Source organism: Peromyscus leucopus, chromosome 12 (genome assembly GCF_004664715.2).
Source record: "Peromyscus leucopus breed LL Stock chromosome 12, UCI_PerLeu_2.1, whole genome shotgun sequence".
Taxonomy (NCBI): Eukaryota; Metazoa; Chordata; class Mammalia; order Rodentia; family Cricetidae; genus Peromyscus; species Peromyscus leucopus.
Genome location: NC_051073.1, coordinates 61423854 through 61440789, shown reverse-complemented (window position 1 = coordinate 61440789; position 16936 = coordinate 61423854). Strand labels below are relative to the sequence as shown.

The 16936-nt window shown below is 47.4% G+C and overlaps 1 protein-coding gene across 22 annotated transcripts in view; it reads right to left on the bottom strand.

The window, feature by feature from the left end:
- Window positions 1–16936, bottom strand: part of Kalrn (kalirin RhoGEF kinase) — a 607498-nt gene that overhangs the window by 381640 nt on the left and 208922 nt on the right. For all 22 annotated transcript variants that reach the window (XM_028886329.2, XM_028886335.2, XM_037209787.1 and 19 more), the window contains exon 5: window positions 16200–16712. In XM_028886329.2, the coding sequence (XP_028742162.1) occupies window positions 16200–16712 (513 nt within the window). The remainder of the gene's footprint in view (window positions 1–16199; window positions 16713–16936) is intronic.

The following is a 16936-nucleotide window of genomic DNA, read 5'->3' as shown; positions in this document are numbered from 1 at the left end:
CAGATGCTTGGCCAAATCCTGAATCAAGGACAAGACTCCTGAAAGCCTGATAGACAGAAGGTACAGGAAGTGAGGTTTATTGTGAGCCGAACAGAAAGACTGCATTCACATGGAGCGGTGTGATTTAGCAGGGACCACAGGAGGACCACACAGCAGGGAAAGGCCAAAGCGCTGGAATGAGAATATGCCCTGGACCAGTGAGAACCTGGAAGCAGACCTACCACACAGCAAAGCCTACACCACAGTTCTGCAAGGTCAAGGTGATCTCTGGTAACCTAGCCCTCTGCGCACACCCTGCACAGTAGCTATAGGAAGATGGCTCCATCAAAAACTTCTATAGTGTATCATTTGTACACGCTCATATAGAATCCAAATTTTCGGACATATGAAGCATCAAAGAAAAGCTGCTTGTAATGAAACATTACTTAATAGGAGCAGACCCAGTGATGATTCAGATCTGAATTAGGAAGCAGGTCCTCCAAAATAACTGTGATTAGCATCTGAAAGAGAAAACAGGACAGAGCAAGGAAGGGCATTCTGGATTAAATGACAGAAAACTGCAATAGATTTGGAATTCACAAAAAAAAAAAAACCATGTGGGTAAGAGATTGACTCAATGGTAAAGTGCTTGCCTAGCATCCCCAAGACCTTGAATTTGATTCCCGGCACCAGAAAAAAAAAATTACACGAACATTCTAGAATTAAGAATGTAAGACCTTTTTTGTGTGGATTTAACATCAGGAAACAGGATTAATGAATGCGGAAACAAATAAATAGGAAGTAGCATACTGTCTCAGAGAGAGAAAAGTGAGCAAACAGGAGAGCAGAAGAGATGTGAGGCACAGCTGAGCTGTCCCCCCAAACGCTCCCGTGATGACAGGCTCTGCATCTGACTGTCCAGCAGGGTTGCCACAAATACGTGGACCTACCGAACACCTGACATGTAGCAAGCGCTGTGAGCTTAGAACTGTATTCCCTTTTAACTAAAATCTAACTACTGGATAGCGTGTGTTCAGACAGGCACTGTTACAGTTCCAGAGGGAAGAGAGAAAGGTGTGAGATGACTGGACCTGAGAAAGTTCCTCCTAGAGAATCATGTTGGACATCGATGCTCTCCAGCATCCACTCCATACTAGATGGTTTGTTGGAAGTAATCATGCTAATTTTCTTTCTCCTTATTCACTGGCTCAGGGATGAGCAGATCCTAGCCAGTAAAAACCAACGAACCTGAGGAGAGATTTGCTTGGGGATCCTGGAGAGAGGAGCCGGTGTCTATCTGAACACGCCACCTTCCTTCCTTCCTTCCTTTCCCCTTTCCCATCCCACCTGCCTCTGGACGAGACAAATGGAGCCTGTTGCTCTGACCGTTGGCTTCCTTCTTAGAACCACAGGGGAGACATGGATGAAGCTCTGAGGAGAACACTGAGATAGCAAGCTCCTGGGCTCTTGATGACAGACTTCATCTATCTCTCCTAAAGCTTAGCTTCTGCACATCTATTTAAAATGGAGAAATAATATAATTCCTTGATATTTAATCCCTTTTCAGTCTAGTTTTCTTCCTTTTTTTTTTTAACAGCCAAAAGGACGAGCAACCAACCAAACACATGGTCACCATATGTGATAGGATATTTCATTCACCTGTTAATTTTTCACTGAGTCCCAGACACTGGATTAGAGACTGGGATGGAACACCAAGGTCACCGACTAGCAGGGATACAGACATATTCACTATTCTGTTAAAGTCCTTCTCTAATGTGAGAAGCACTTTAACGAGTTATATACTATAGGCTGATGGCACAGGAGCCTTTGGTCCAATTTGGCAGGAGAAGGGGCGGGGCAGAGCCTAGACAGCTTTTGGAAGGTGGTAAAACCTAACACTTGAAAGATGCTAGGGTTTGGTCGGCTGAAAAAGGTATACAAGGGAAGGGCATCAGGATGGGAATAACCACTTGAACAAGGGCCTGGGGAGCTAAAACAGGGTCCTAAATGGGCAAACACACAAGGCACGGCTCTGGGACTTTCCTAGCAAAGGGGACAACTGAATGGAAGGGACACAGTCAGCTTTGCTCTCCCTCTGACTGGGGAGGGTCTCTGAGCTAACCTCCACCTTAAATACAAAGGCATTTCATGCATTTTAGACGTCTCACCAACTCAGTCTCTGTCTCCACTTCCCCAGATTCCTTCCCCTCTCCACCTTCCTCTCACAAACCCTGCTATGTCTAGGGCAGAGCCGGTAAAGGGGATGACGTGCGGAAGGAGCAGATTCGGAATGTGTGCCAGCTGCCTCCCACTCCCTTGGCTCAGACGGAATAAACCCACAGTCACAGAATGCAGTTGCTTTCTGATTAGAGGAGCCCAGGCTGCAAAACCTCATGCTAAAATCACACCCTGTTCTCGACAGATGCACTGCAGCCCAGCTCTGTCTGGAGGGGCCCAGGCTCCCACTCTGCCTCAAAAGGCCTTTCCCCTCACTCTCATCCTACTCACCCTAAGGACAAGGGGGAAAAGTTTCACCATTTTTTTAATCATTCTTTTATGCATATAAATATTTTCAGGCAGTAAACAGAGTTTTGCCTTTTTGCATTTCATTTCCGACCTGTGTGCCTGGATGGACTGAATCCCCTGGGGCACCGGCAAGGCATGCATGGCCCTCCTGTGAGGATGGAATGGTCACCCAGCAGCCAGCAAGTCGAGCAGATGAGAAGTAGAGAACCAGCCAAGCCCGGCGGCAGCCCAGGCAGCAGCCCAGGCGGCCCCGGGATATTGACTCTGAATGGCCAAATTCTTTCCATGTAAACCACAAATACTGATAAAATATTTTCAGGGACAGAGTAAGGGAACGTATTTCACCCACTTCCCAAAATGTAGAAATGAAGAGGTCAGATCCTATTTAACAAGCTGAGAAAATCGTGCCCAACTTTATCCCAGAGCTAAATTTAGGCATCCACCGAGATCTGGCCCCTTGGCAAGTTAATTTAGATGAACTAATGGCTGTTCCTGGCACACAGGATACACTCAGAAAATGGGGACTATTATTTTTACTGTAAAAATGGAGTGTCTGGTTGATGTTCTCATCCAGTCCCTCCTACGCATCCTAAAATCAGCTGTGCCAATCATCTGCACATCTGGGAACAGGACTCCACTGGGGGCTGAGCAGAAGGCAGCCCCCACATCTGGGAGCCCTGCTGTGGGAGAGATGGGCACTGTATCGAAGGGATCTGGGCTAGGTAGGCTTGACCTTAAAGAACTGAGGAAAAGGACCAGACACCCTGTGCCCCCTGTAAGCCTCAGCAGCTTTAAAATGGGTTCTGGAAGAAACACACAGGAAGGCAGGCTCAGGCAGGTTCATGTGTGAGGAGGGGCTTGGCTTCCAGACCCCACCTGACAAAGCATACTGCAGAGCTGAAAAGCAACTTCCTGAACAGAGGAGAGTCTACCCACTCCTCACAGGATGAAGGTGAGCGGCCAGGTGTGATGTTTAGAAAGAACCTGCAGTTCTTAGGGGTAGAGCTAGAACGCCAAGACCCCCTAATGCACACTCATGCCTTAGAACTCTTCACCACCTCCTCCACTTTTCCGCGCCTTAGAAGAAACTTCTTTGGATTTCATTTAGTTATCAATCCTCCTTCCAAAATAACAGGGATTTGCCGACACTTCCCTGTCAGTCATCATGCTGACAGCCTTGTCATGACCTTCGTTCCTCTCTGACGCTGGCTCATCACTTGGTTTCACTTTCTTTCCTTGTCTCCAGGGTTTTTCCTCCCTTTCATACCCTCTCTGTCTCTCCACCTGCCCTCCCCTGGGTTCTTATAGAAGGACCATGCTGGGTTCTGCTACAAACTCTCCCCTGCGAGATGAAACTCATAACAACTCCAGTTCCAAACAGCAAGGACCTGAACAAGGACCCGGGAAAGCTCAGCAGTAGGTGGTGCTCTTGTGCCAGCCCAGAGTGAGTGTTTAAAAGGTTTGATTCTGACAGACAGCCCAGAGAGGCCAGGATGGGCCTCCTGGGAACCCAGAATTATCAAAAAAGCGGACTGTGACCTGCAGACATTGCAGTGTACCTGAGAAATGAGGCCGGTGAGCACATAACTCCAAGACCAGATGGGACAGACAGGGTCAATGGGGAGTTTTTAGCCTCCTCTGGATACTCATGGTAAAGTCAGCCTCCCAGGGAGCTTTCAGGTGGGACAAATATCTTGTGATGGGATCAATTAGCCAACCTGATCAGCATGCAGAAAACACCACCCCCCTTTCCCTCACCACACGAAAAGGTCATGATTTCTCTTACCAAATCTCTCTCTCTCTCTCTCTCTCTCTCTCTCTCTCTCTCTCTCTCTCTCTCTCACACACACACACACACACACACACACACACACACACACACACACACAAACACAAGTTTACTAAGGAGGGGCTAGGGTTAGCAAAGGAGCACCACAGTGGGATATCTTGAGGAACATGGACTGGGATCATGAAGGGAGAAGCCATCAGGGGTTCCAAGTAGAGGTAGTTCTCCGTGGAACTGATACACCTTTGCAGAAGGAGCTGATCACAGTGTGATGCTCCTTCTACAGGTGGTAGTGGGTTTTATTATTCCCTTCAAGATAAGATGATGTAATTTCCACTGTGCTTGGGAAGATCAATGGGACCCAGAGATGAGGCTGGAACAATACATGCCCCTGAAGTGGGCTTCTCCTTGAGAAACGGAGACCATTGTTGATCTGGACACCAGCAATCTGCTAACCCAACACACCCAAACTGGAACTTCATCCCTGTAATTATACGAGAGAAGACAGCTTTCTGTGTCTATGTATGAGGCTCTCTGAGTGACGTACCACCCTCCTCTGGCCCAGGATTTCCAGGTTGAACTACAAGAAGCGACTTCACCTCCTACCACTGCACACAAAATCTTTTCCTTGCCCGTGTAAGTGGGACCCAGGGTTGTAGACTCCTCCCTCTTCTCCTATTTGAAAAGCTGGCATCAGGAAGGTCATACTGAGGGCCAAGGCCCACATCGTTGAAAACAGAGCGAAAGAACTCAAGAGACTGTGTTTGGCATCAAGGGGATGGGGAAGGACTATGAGGACCGACCCAGTCACCGAAGGGCTGCTCGAACGGAGCAGAATGAGACTGGCTTGGGGGCATAGCGGAGACAGGGCTGGGACTACTGGACGGAAGCTTCAGAAGGCTTCCCCAATTCCAAACTTCGTGTTGTCTCTAGGAGCCTTGGCTGGCTTCTGTGACCTGTGCTCTCCACCTTCTGCTGGAGGCCCGAGTCACACATGCAGACCCTTCTCTGTTCTGGACGGAAGGAAGCAGGGCTGCAGAGGGAAGAAGGGTCACGATCATTAGAGAAACATTTATAAACAGGGTGGGGAGGCCTGTGCTAAGGACGCGCACCTGCAGGGACAGGAAATGGGAAAGAAGGAAGTAGGGGGTGAGAGTTGTGGTAGAAAAAAAAAACAGAAGGAAAGTGGATGGTTCAAAGTGAAATTCCTGGAAAGAAACCTCCCCACCCAAAACAGACACTTCATTTTAGTTTATAAATTATACCAGACAGTTCTCAGCTCTTAAAAAGGGGACCCAAAGCTGGGCAGAGGTGGTGCATGTCTTTAATCCCAGCGCTTGAGAGGCAGAGGCAGGTGGATCTCTGCGAATTCTAGGCCAGCCTGGGCTACAGAGCAAGGTCCAGGAAAGGCATAAAGCTACACAGAGAAACCCTGCCTCGAAAAACAAAAAACAAAAAAAAAACAAAAAAACAAAAACAAAAACAAAAACAAAAAAGAGAGAGAAAAGAAAAAGAAAAAAAAGAAGGGGGGGGACCCAACTCCACACTGACAATGCATGCCTGTAATCTAACACTCAAGAGGCACAGGCTAGAAGATTCTGAGTCTGAGGCCAGCCTGAGCTACACAACAAGATTCTGTCTTCAAAAAAAGAAGGGAGGAGAGTACCCTAGCTATTCCTCTACTTCTAAGACTGGAGTAGAGCTAACATACTTTCTTTTCCACTCAGTCTACCACCTGCGCTCGCGCTCTCTCTCTCTCTCTCTCTCTCTCTCCCTCTCCACTTCCCCCTCCCCCTCTCCCTCTGACCCACTGACCTCCTAATCCTACCTGTCCCAGTAAGAACAAGTACCTTGGTAACTTAATGCACTCAAGTACCCCCCACTGGAGTGGTTACTGTATGGAAACCACCCCTTTCTTATAAGGTCTGAAGAACTGCATCAATGTTCCATCCAATCCTGGGGAAAGAGGAATCTGCTCCTCAGAGCACAGTAGGGTGCATGGAATGTAGCAGGCATTGGGTGACTATAAATTAGCTAGCCAACAAATGTTTCTTAGGTGCTGTTCTGTGCCCCCTCCCGGACATACACCCTCTCTTGGATGGGGACACACAGCACAGAAGAGGGCATTTATGCCCTCCAGCCTGTGACAGGATCCTAGTGGAGAGCCAAAGACCCTCAGACCCTAAACATTGCTCGCAACCCTCCCTCGATGCTGCTCACCCACACTCCCAAGAAGAATGCTCCATCCAGGATACAAATTAGAGCTGAAATACGAGAGCAGGAAGAAAGGAGAAGGAAAAAGGAAGTGAGTGGAGAAAAACAGCTTTGGGGAAGCACTTCCACATACAGCCTGCAGAACACGATGACTTGGATTATTTTCGGGATCTAATGTTTCTAATGTGCAAGAGGAGGAAATGAGAAAAAGTAAGTACAAATTCCCAGGGCCGGCAGGCTGGAAATAATTCAGAACACTGTGTTCTGTGTCATCGGGGGCGGGGTACAGACACACTTCCTTGCCCTGAGAGCAGTCAACAAGAGGTGAAGAGGCTGGACGGTTTAGTTCTAGGGAGGACGAGGGGGAGGCCAGGAACAAGTGGGCACCAGAACCTTTCTCCAAAGAAAGCAGGAAATGACAAAGTGCCCAGTAAAGACCTTGCCCTCTTGGCCTCACGGAAGGTTGCAGCTCTTTTCGAAGTCTCCCTCCCGACAAAATAGGCAGAGACAAATAAATCACACGGAGACTTGGCACAGCCTTCCGGCAGCCCGGCCAGGGCTGGGTCCTTTAGCACAGAAGTGGTAAAGAGCATATGGAAGGTAGCCCGTGTCCTTAGGCCTTGAGTCTCCCTGTAGGGTGCAGGCACACGTTGCTGTCTCTCAGGTACGGCAAGAAGTCTCTAAAAGACAGCTGTGTATGGGTATGGAGATATGAGTGTTTGCCAGTACGTACATGCATTCCTCTCTCCCTCTCTCTCCCTCATATTCTCTCTCTCTCTCTCTCTCTCTCTCTCTCTCTCTCTCTCTCTCTCTCTCTCTGTGTGTGTGTGTGTGTGTATGTGTATGTGTGTGCGTGCGTGCGCGTGCACGCATCATGTATGTGGGTAGGGGCAGCACTGGCTTCAGAGAAAAATGCTCTTTTCTGGCACTGCCTACCTCTCTCTATCCCAGGCAAAACTCTCCTTATCACCATCCCTTGGCTTCTCTACAGAGCAGGGCTGAGGCTTACGCCTGCTTGCTCTACCACACGAAGCAAATGGTAGCCCAATGATGAACCACTGACTGCGAGACTTTGGGTGGGTCTCTGCTCTGGTCCAAATTTTCTATGTAAAAGGAAGGGCTGAACCAGAAAGCCTCTGAGCTCGTGGGTGTGAGAACACTTTCAGAAGTGACGGTCAAACACATGTCACGCATTGGTATTGTGATTACTACAAAAGCACTTCACTTTGACAAATGACCGTGGAGTCAGGCTTACTGCTGACTTCCAGGACACGGGGCTGGAGGTCAGGGGACAAGGAGAGACAATGGGCCCATGTGCAGGACAGAAGGAGAGGGAGTGGGGTTTCTCTATGACTGACCATACTGATTCTGGCCACGCCAAGCCACTTTGGGTTCTAGAGAGTGATCAGGACCGCTTTTATGTTGGAGGGAAAAAGCAGGAAACAGCAGGGAAGACTCTGCCCAGCTACGGGGCATCCTGGGATGGCTTGAAATGCTAGTGTGGCTAACAGGCAAACAATTCTCAAAACCACAAATGCACCCAGCCCTTCCCCAGTGCCCTGCTGCCTACTGTGAGGTCCTTCACCCATTGGTGCCCCATACATCTTTTCTCAGAGTGATTAACATGAAAGCGATATTGCTTTATTTCTAAAGACTTCTAAGAATATAAAATGCATGCATGTATATCCTGGATAGATTGTAGGAAGGTATTTCTGACCCCCCCCCTTGTTTACAATGGAATAAGACATGGGGCTGGAGAGATGGCTCAGTGGTTAAGAGCATTGGATGCTCTTTCAGAGGATCCAATCTAGCACAGCTCCAGCTCCAGGTGATCCAATACCCTCTTTTGTACTCTATGAGTTAGAGAGACACACATGGCACACAGACGTACAGGCAGGCAAAATAGCCATACACAAAATAAAATCATAAGATAAAAATAAAGATACACAAACTCCTAGCTATGATACAAAGCAGAGTGTATCGGATCAGACATAAACGGTGCTAAGAGGATTGACAGGCTCCCCTGGGACACTGGGACTAACCACTTTCCTCTACTACTTCAAGGGTCCTTGAAGTCCTTGAAGGGGGACTACTTCAAGGATAGGTAGTGTTTTCAGAGACCCTTTCCTGTGGAGGCCCCCCCTTCCCATCCAACCCAGCAGGTATGACCTCAGTTCGACCTCCTTTCCTTACCCCAGACTACCGCACAACCTGCTTACTTTTAAGAACCCCACAAGTCTGTCCTAATTCCTAACTTCTCTCAAACATCAACTCTTAATTTTGTTTCATTGGAAGTTATTGAAAATCATTTGAAGCAAGCCCACACGTCAGTGCGCTGGTTTCCGTCAACCTGACACGATCCTAGACACACGCAGACTCTCAATTGAGAAACTGCCTTCATCCAGCTGGCCTGTGGACACGTCTGTGGAGCATTTTCTTGACTGGTTATTGATGGAGGAGGGCCCAGCCCACTACGGGTGGTGGTCCTGAGTTGTACAAGGCAGGCAGCTAGGCAAGCCAGTAAGCAGCACTCCTCTATGGCTTCTGCTTTGGTTCTTGCCTCCAGGTCCCTGCCTTGAGCTTGTGTTCCGACTTCCCTCAGTGACGGACTCTGTCTTAGTAGCATAAATGAAACAAACCCTGAAGCCCCCAAGTTCTTTCGGAAAGTGTTTCATCACAGCCCTAGAAACACAAATGAGGACAGTAAGAGAGCATCCAAGACACAGGCACAGTCCCAGCGGGCAGCAGTGGCTGAAGACTGAACCAGGACGTCAGTCATGCGGAGGGAAGAAAGGAAGCCAGCCCAGGGAAGCGGGAGGTGCTCAGTGGCCGGGCATCTCCACATGCATCCCCATTATATCCATTAAAACCCCTGGGCAGCAGCTTGGCTTGCTAAAGCAGAAAGATGCTTAGGAGATTGTCTACTGAGAAAAGTTTGTTCCGTCCCACAATCCCCAAAGCGAGAATCCCATCAGAGCACCTCCTGCGGACAGAAGAGGCGCACGGAGAACAAGACAGCAAGGGGTATTTTAGAACTGTTTCACTATAAAGGGGCTTCCATATTATCCAGGGTGGCCAATCTCAGGGAAAAAGGGTCAGGAATTGGAGTGTGGACTTTAGCAAACTTAGAGATTTTGATGGGTCTCCTTAAAACTGTTTATCTCGGCAGCAGTCGGTGAATCTCTGGGAGTTCGAGGCCAGCCTGGTCTATAGAGCTAGTTCCAGGACAGCCAGGGCTGTTACACAAAGAAACCCTGTCTCAAATAAACAACCAAATTAAAAAAAAAAGCATTTATCTCAGCCACCTCCACTGACACAGCTACCACAACTGTAAACCACATCACTTTATCACTCCTTAAAAGATGTTTTTGTTAAGGGAGTATATTGAGCATGGTAATACTGCAACATGGACGGAATAAGGCAAATAGCACTAAATCAGTCCTAATTCTGCATTTATAATTGCAGGTTAGGATGTTAAAGATATGCATAAAGTGTCACAATTGGCCACTGGCACCCCAGGACAGGGCAGATCCTAAGTGTCAATCACCACACCTCCATTTCTGTACTGATACAGCACCATAAATGTGAATGGAATTTCATCATAATAAATAAGTAAATGTATAATCAAGTATATGACAATCAGGGCTATGGGAGGGATGGAGGTCTTGTCTTATTTTGCACACTTCCAAAGTACATGTTTATATAGGAAACAAGTGGAACATGCTAGGCAAAGCAGTAATCTTCTGGTTCCAATACTATGAAGCCCCATTAGGTCACTTCTGCTGTTTGCAAATTATCCTAAAAAAATACAAACATCCACTTTCTTAGAATAGTGGTGGGTGGGCAGAGAAACCAGGCTGACTGGAAAGGCATCAGGACAGCCATCTTTATTCAGGAACGAGTAGCTATGGTTTCCCAATCATTTAATCATTTTATCAGGGACTCACCTGAACAAGTTCCCTTCCTGTAAAGATGGGAAGAGGAGGACCTCCCCAGATCGGAAGGCAGGTAGTGAAATGATGTCAGGTTTTTTCTGATGCTTCTTGGAGTCATCAACTTCTAAGTGGGCATCGTGAGGACAGTGGCCATCATTACACAAGACTGAGGCTTCCCACTGTGTGTAGGAGGTAGGCTTTTTGATTTAAGATTCCTTTCAGATCTAACCTGTTAAATGTTACCCAAGGCTCCTAGGACACAGTGCCTCTGGAAGACCCTCCACTGGAAAGTGTTTACCCTTTCCTCCTCCAGAGGCATTGAGTCTGGTTACTGACCTTTGGTTCCACACAGCCCACCTCCAGAAGAGGTCCACCCCTTCTCTTTGGTAACAGGCTACAGTTATATGGTGTACATTTTCCTCACATGGGGCCCACTATAGCCAGAGGCAGATATGGCTAGAAACAAAGCTGTATGGAGAACAATTATCTGTCCCAGGCTAATCTGTGCCAGCCACTGGGCCTGTGTTCTGTGACTGCAGTACTATATGGGTCCATTAGTTACAGGCCAGAGGGCACCGGGCCGAGGCAGACGTGGTTCATCTTCCAATATCGTGGGATAGTTAAATCATGTCTGAATTACCCAACACTCCCAGCTTTCTTATTAAGGCCTCTCCATCACTCCTGAGTTCGGATGTTCCCTCTTCCCTGGGAACTCCCAGACACAGCAGCTACGCCTAGGGCAGTTCAGGCCACAGCAGACATTAATCAAGAGTAAAGAGAGAAGGGGAGCACTCAGAGGGCAAAAATGCACATGACCTTGATCACAGGGATGGCTTCAAGGTGTCTCCTCATATCTCGGTCCCATCAGATTGTATACCTTAAACATGTGCTTTGTAACCTATCAACTAAACCCCAAGTCTGTTTTGACACATAAAGAAACAGGTGTTGATGTATCTGTCTTTTTTTTTTTTATTGGATAGTGAGCTTCTCTGAGTTAGAAATTCCAGCCTATACATATTTATCCAAGCTTATTTGTACCCAGGACAGCTTGTCTACACTCATAATCATATAAATGGGGAGCTTGCTCTATGAGGATAGAACCCCCCTCCCTACTGGGAGAGATCATGGCTCTGTCCCTACCATCTCCAAGACAGGGGCTACCACAGGGGTCAAGAAAGGTGGTAGGAGTCAGCGTCATTCTCCAAGGACAGTGGGTAAAGTGGGGAGCCATCAGCCAATTATTCATGCCTGGAGGGCAAGTGGTCAGCTCACAGGGCCAGAGGAGAGACTCTGGGCCCACTCCTGTTATAAAAATAGGAGCCGAGTGGTCACTGAACTGAACTGACTGCCAAAAGCTTCCCAGATCTGGAGGAGCTTCGCTGCCCACCCCCACCGCCTGCAAGGAGGCTGAGATGTGGCTCATACAGGAACTATGTCCTCCAGCCCTTGTTTAGACGTGGCTGTGCACACAGCCATTACTCCCCACCATTGCCCTCCTGACCCCTGTCCAAAAGCACCAAATAAGTCAAAGGCTGAGGCACTTAGCTCTGCACGGATCTTCTAAATTAATCTGGACACAACTTTAAAGGACTGTTTTTCTCCCCAGCCTCCACACCCAGGACATTTTCCGTGGCAGCTGGGTCAAGCCTGGAGCGGCAATCTCACCACTGACTCAATGTCAAAGTATTCCCACCACCCCGCTCCTTATCTCTGTTTTGTTCGTAATCATTTAATTTTAGTCATTTAATTCTGTCTTTCCCTGAACACCCCTGCATACATACACAAATGTGCATTCATACACATGCACCAACATACTTGTTTTTCTTTTTAAAGTGATTTATGTGTGTGACTGTTTTGCCTGCATCTGTATATGTGTGCAATATGTGTGTGCAGTGTCCACAGAGGTCAAAAGAGGGTGTTGGATCCCCTGGAACTGGAGTTACAGACAGCTGTGAGTTACCATGTGGGTGCTGGGAATTGAACCTGGATCTTTTGAAAGAACAGCTAGTGCTGTTCTTTCGATCAATCGATCCATCTCTCCACCTCATTTTTTCTCTTTCAAGGTGTAAGTACACCACAGAAGACAGGTTCTAAACTGAGTTCATGGACTTAAATTCAGCAATACTATACTTAGATGGGGGGGGCACCATTATTTTCACTAATATGTAGCTGAAATGAAGCATTCCTTTCCATTATGAACACAGACAACAAACTATCCCAGAATTAACTAAAGCAGTGTGGTTTTTTGTTTGATTGTTTTATGTTTTTGTTTTTGTTTTTGTTTTGAGACAGTGTTTCTCTGTGTAGCTCTGGCTGTCCTGGAACTTACTCTGTAGACCAGGCTGGCCTCGAACTCACAAAATTTACCTACCTCTGCCTCCCGAGTGCTGTGATTAAAGTCATACACTACCAGCACCCAGCTAAAGCAGTGTTTTTAATACCAGCAGAAACATAAACATTTCCATATCACATCAGGGTTGCTGTCCTGAGATGTGTTCATGTTTATCCCTGTTTCCAAATCATAGTAGCTATTAGTTGCTCTTATATTTGTCATGTTAATGAAGAAGTACCTATTTTTCAAAAGATGATACTGTATTTTATTTGTTGTACAAGCCTATGTAGGTTTTTTCTGCACTTACAAACATTATTGTGAGAAGTCTGTATGTCTCACCAGACAAGCAGTCCATGGCTCAGAGGAGGTAAGAGCTGAAGAGGAAGCATTAGAAGGTGCAATTTGGGGAACTAAAGAGACGATTCAGTGGATAAGAGCACTTGTTGGACAAGAATGAGAACCCCGGTTCAGGTCCCATAGCCGTGGGAAAAGCCAGATGCAGCCACGCACACGCCTGTAACCTGAGAGCTACAGGGAGCTGTGGGCAGGAGGATCCTTGGAACTTAGGGCCACCAGTCTAACTCCAGGGTCAGTTACAGAACCTGCCTCAAAGGAAAAGGGAAGACAGCAGAGCAAGATGCCTTCCTCTGGCCTTTGTGTGCATGCACAGGTGTGCACGGCCACACACAGGCAAGTGTACCTGCACATAGCTATATACAACACACATCTGATGTGTGCGTGCACACACACATACGCATGCATGCTCACACACTCAAACACACAAGAAAGTGGAGCTGGAGGCTTTATTTAGAATCTCTCTCTCTCTCTCTGTCTGTCTGTCTCTCTCTCTCTCTCTCTCTCTCTCTCTCTCTCTCTCTCTCTCTCTCTTTCACACACACACACACACACACACACACACACACACACACACACACACACCAGAAAGTGGAATTGGAGACTTTGTTCAGAATATCAATGCATTAGCCAAGTGACCTAGGGACTAGCAGGTGCCATTCAGTGTTAACATGAGGCGAGTCCTGGGAACAGAGAGGCAAGAGTGTTCCTGGAGAAGTGTTTGGGGAAGCTGTGGAGGCCAGCTAAAATACTGACCCTGGTTAGCCAGCAGTATGATCTTGGGCAAGCCCCTCTGAGTCTCTACGTACCCAGGAATAGTAACATACATGCAACTCTTGGGAGTATGAATTGGGAGGCTGCTGTATGAAGGACAGCCATTGACTAGTTGAGTGGAATGCAGCTGATTCTAGAAGCGCAGCCTCCCCTGTCTGAGAACTTCAGAAGCCAAGACATGTTATTTTGTTTTTGAAGCAGACATTACTGGTGTCCTGTGCAGGTTCTTCATAGCTTTGAGCTACAGGGATATCCGGAAGGGTTCTAACACCTAAAACATACCTAGGCAGATGTGAGACCCACCCTGTCCCCTCCTGTCTCTGGCTCACTGACTTAACCATCCAGGACAGGTTTCAGAATGGAATCTCTGCCCCAGAGCACAGGCGATCTCAAGTGAAAAAGGAAGTGTTTCAGATCTCAACTAAGCATCGGCTTCTGGCTTTACCAGGAGCTGGTTCCTGGCCTGGCCTGCTGTCACTCAAGGAGTGGTCCAGGGGGGTTCTGTGATCTAAGCAAGTCAGTCAGGGTCAGACCTGCCACACCACTGGGCATAGAAGTCTGAAGGAGCTCAGGCAGACTCCTTTACATGGCTCACCAAGAGAGGACCAAAAGCTTTACTATAGAAATGGATACGAATTCTTTCAAAACTACATGGATTGATTTTCTAGTGATCACAAAAGATTAGAAAATTCACCCATCAAAATTAAAACCATCCATAAGTCTGGAATTTATAAGTTAAAATGATCCATCTATGGTAAATTTTCTTTCTACTATATAGAAATTAGGGTTGTTGTTATAAAGTAAGTTTTAGATCTTGATTTCACCACTTCAAAATACCTAAGACATTTTCAATGTGTGTGTGTGTGTGTGTGTGTGTGTGTGTGTGTGTGTGTGTGTGTGTGTGTGTGTGTGTGTGTGTGTGTGTTTGTGTCTGTGTGTCTGTGTGCATGCTCATATGTGTGTGGGGTGCATGTATGTTTAGGTCATAGTGGTCACCCTCAAGTGTTGCTCCTAAAGAGGTGTCCATTTTATTTTATTTTATTTTATTTTATTTTATTTTTTTTTTTATTTTATTTTTTGAGACATGGTCTCTCACTGGGACCTGAAGCTTGCCTATTAGTCTAGGTACTCAAATTCAGGAATTCACCTGTCTCCAGCTTCCCAGGGTTGGGATTAAAAGCATGTGCCACCATGCTGACATGTTAGGTGAGTTCTGGAAATCAACTCAAGTTCTCCAACTTGGGAGATAAGTACTTTATCAACCGAGCTACCTCCTCAGGCCATGATCTGAGCTCTTATCGACCTCTGTGTCAGATACTGTAAAACCCACAGGTTCCTGAGCAATGCCATGGTATTCCAGAGAACAACATCGTGCATTTATGTTACGGTCAAACCTAGAACACTAGTAAGAGAGAGGGAGCCTGCTCCCCTCTTCTTAGAGGACACACAAACCCTCCTTTCTTCACTTCACTTATCCAGAGAAGGTATTTTTGAGTTCTCAGCAAAGAGACTCCAGGTGCCTTTTTTTTTTTTCTCACATCTTACTTTTCCATGACAAGGGAAAAGCTTTGAAAATGTACTGCTGGGAAAACGGTATCTCGTTTGAAAACGTACTCCAAAAAGAAGTGTTATAGCACAGAAAAGCCGAAACTTGGAAATAAGACTGGAACCATAGGTCAGCTTTGCCAAGAACTAAGAGCTTCAGTTGGCTTGTGTCGAGACAGACACCACCACCTGCCTCACGGGACTGAAGGGATGTGCAGCTTAAACAGGAACCCATGCTGAAATTCTCATTGAAAAGAAAGTCCACTATAGGACAGTAATGGTTGCTGACAGTGGTGCTGTTTTGGCTCTTAGACGCTCAATCCACTGACTCACCAGGGGCACAGAGGGTGATGTCTAACCGCATTAATATAAGCATGGACCCTGCAACCAGATTACACCCCCAACTTTAGCTACTTCCACTTGGAAAACGGAACCGTGGTAGTCCACTTACCTCTCAGGGCTCTGAAGATGGCTAAAACGAGTTAATCTATATACAGCCCTAAGAACAGAGCCTAGCCTATGATTAAAAACAATCTAACGATAAACTTTAATAATAAGTGGTCCATGGCCAAATAGGAGATTGAAATAAATTTAAGCTATCTGAAACCAATGGGCCTCTTTAAAAAAAAAGGATTTCAACCAAATTGCCCCAGTCAGAGATTTGGATTAAGAACCCCAACGGTTTCCCTAGAAAGCCACGCCCCACCACACCGCAGGCCCCCCACACTGCAGGCTTGCCCGGTTCTCCTCCTACCTTCTCAGCATCCTGCTCGAAGAGCCGCAGCTGGAAGCACTGATCTAGCTTGAGCTTTCGCACGTGCCACATCTGGTGCAGGTGTTGCCGGGTGGAATGCAGCTTGTCAAGGAGGCTGGTGATCTTGGGTACAAGGCTCTGGAAGTCAGCGCTCCCTGGGATGCAGTTGCGTCCTGAGAAGCCGTCACTGCAGCGGATACACTGTAGCAGCCGCTGCCCTTCCCGGTCCAGCTCCTCCACAGGGGCCTTCAGCACCTTTTTCTTGAGTTGTGTGTGCTCATCGATAAGCCTCCGAGAGCCCTCCACATCCACAGGGAACTCCTTCCGGGCCAGCATCTCCTGCAGGTCCTCAAGGCGCGAGAGCAGGTGTACCGCACTGTTGAAGAACTCCTCCAGGGAGAGGCGCAACTCGATCCATTCCTCGTGGTTGTAATCCAGGGAGCCATCAAACTCCTCGGTCAGCTGGGAGGGGTCCACCAGCTTCGTGAGGCCCTCCACAGACACCATGCTTGTCTGGGAAGGAAAGACACAAACAGGAGACACGGTGATGTAGGTTCGTCGGGGAGACGCCAGGGCAGAAAAGGGTAGGAGGGAGGAAAGGACAAGCCCATACAATTAGAACCACAGCTTCCCTACAAGAGGGTGAGAGGGAGTCCGTAGGGCCCACTGGTCAGGAGCCACAAATCAGCCAGGATCAGCAGGTTGAATAGACCGCTGCTTGCTTCAGCAAACCTCGC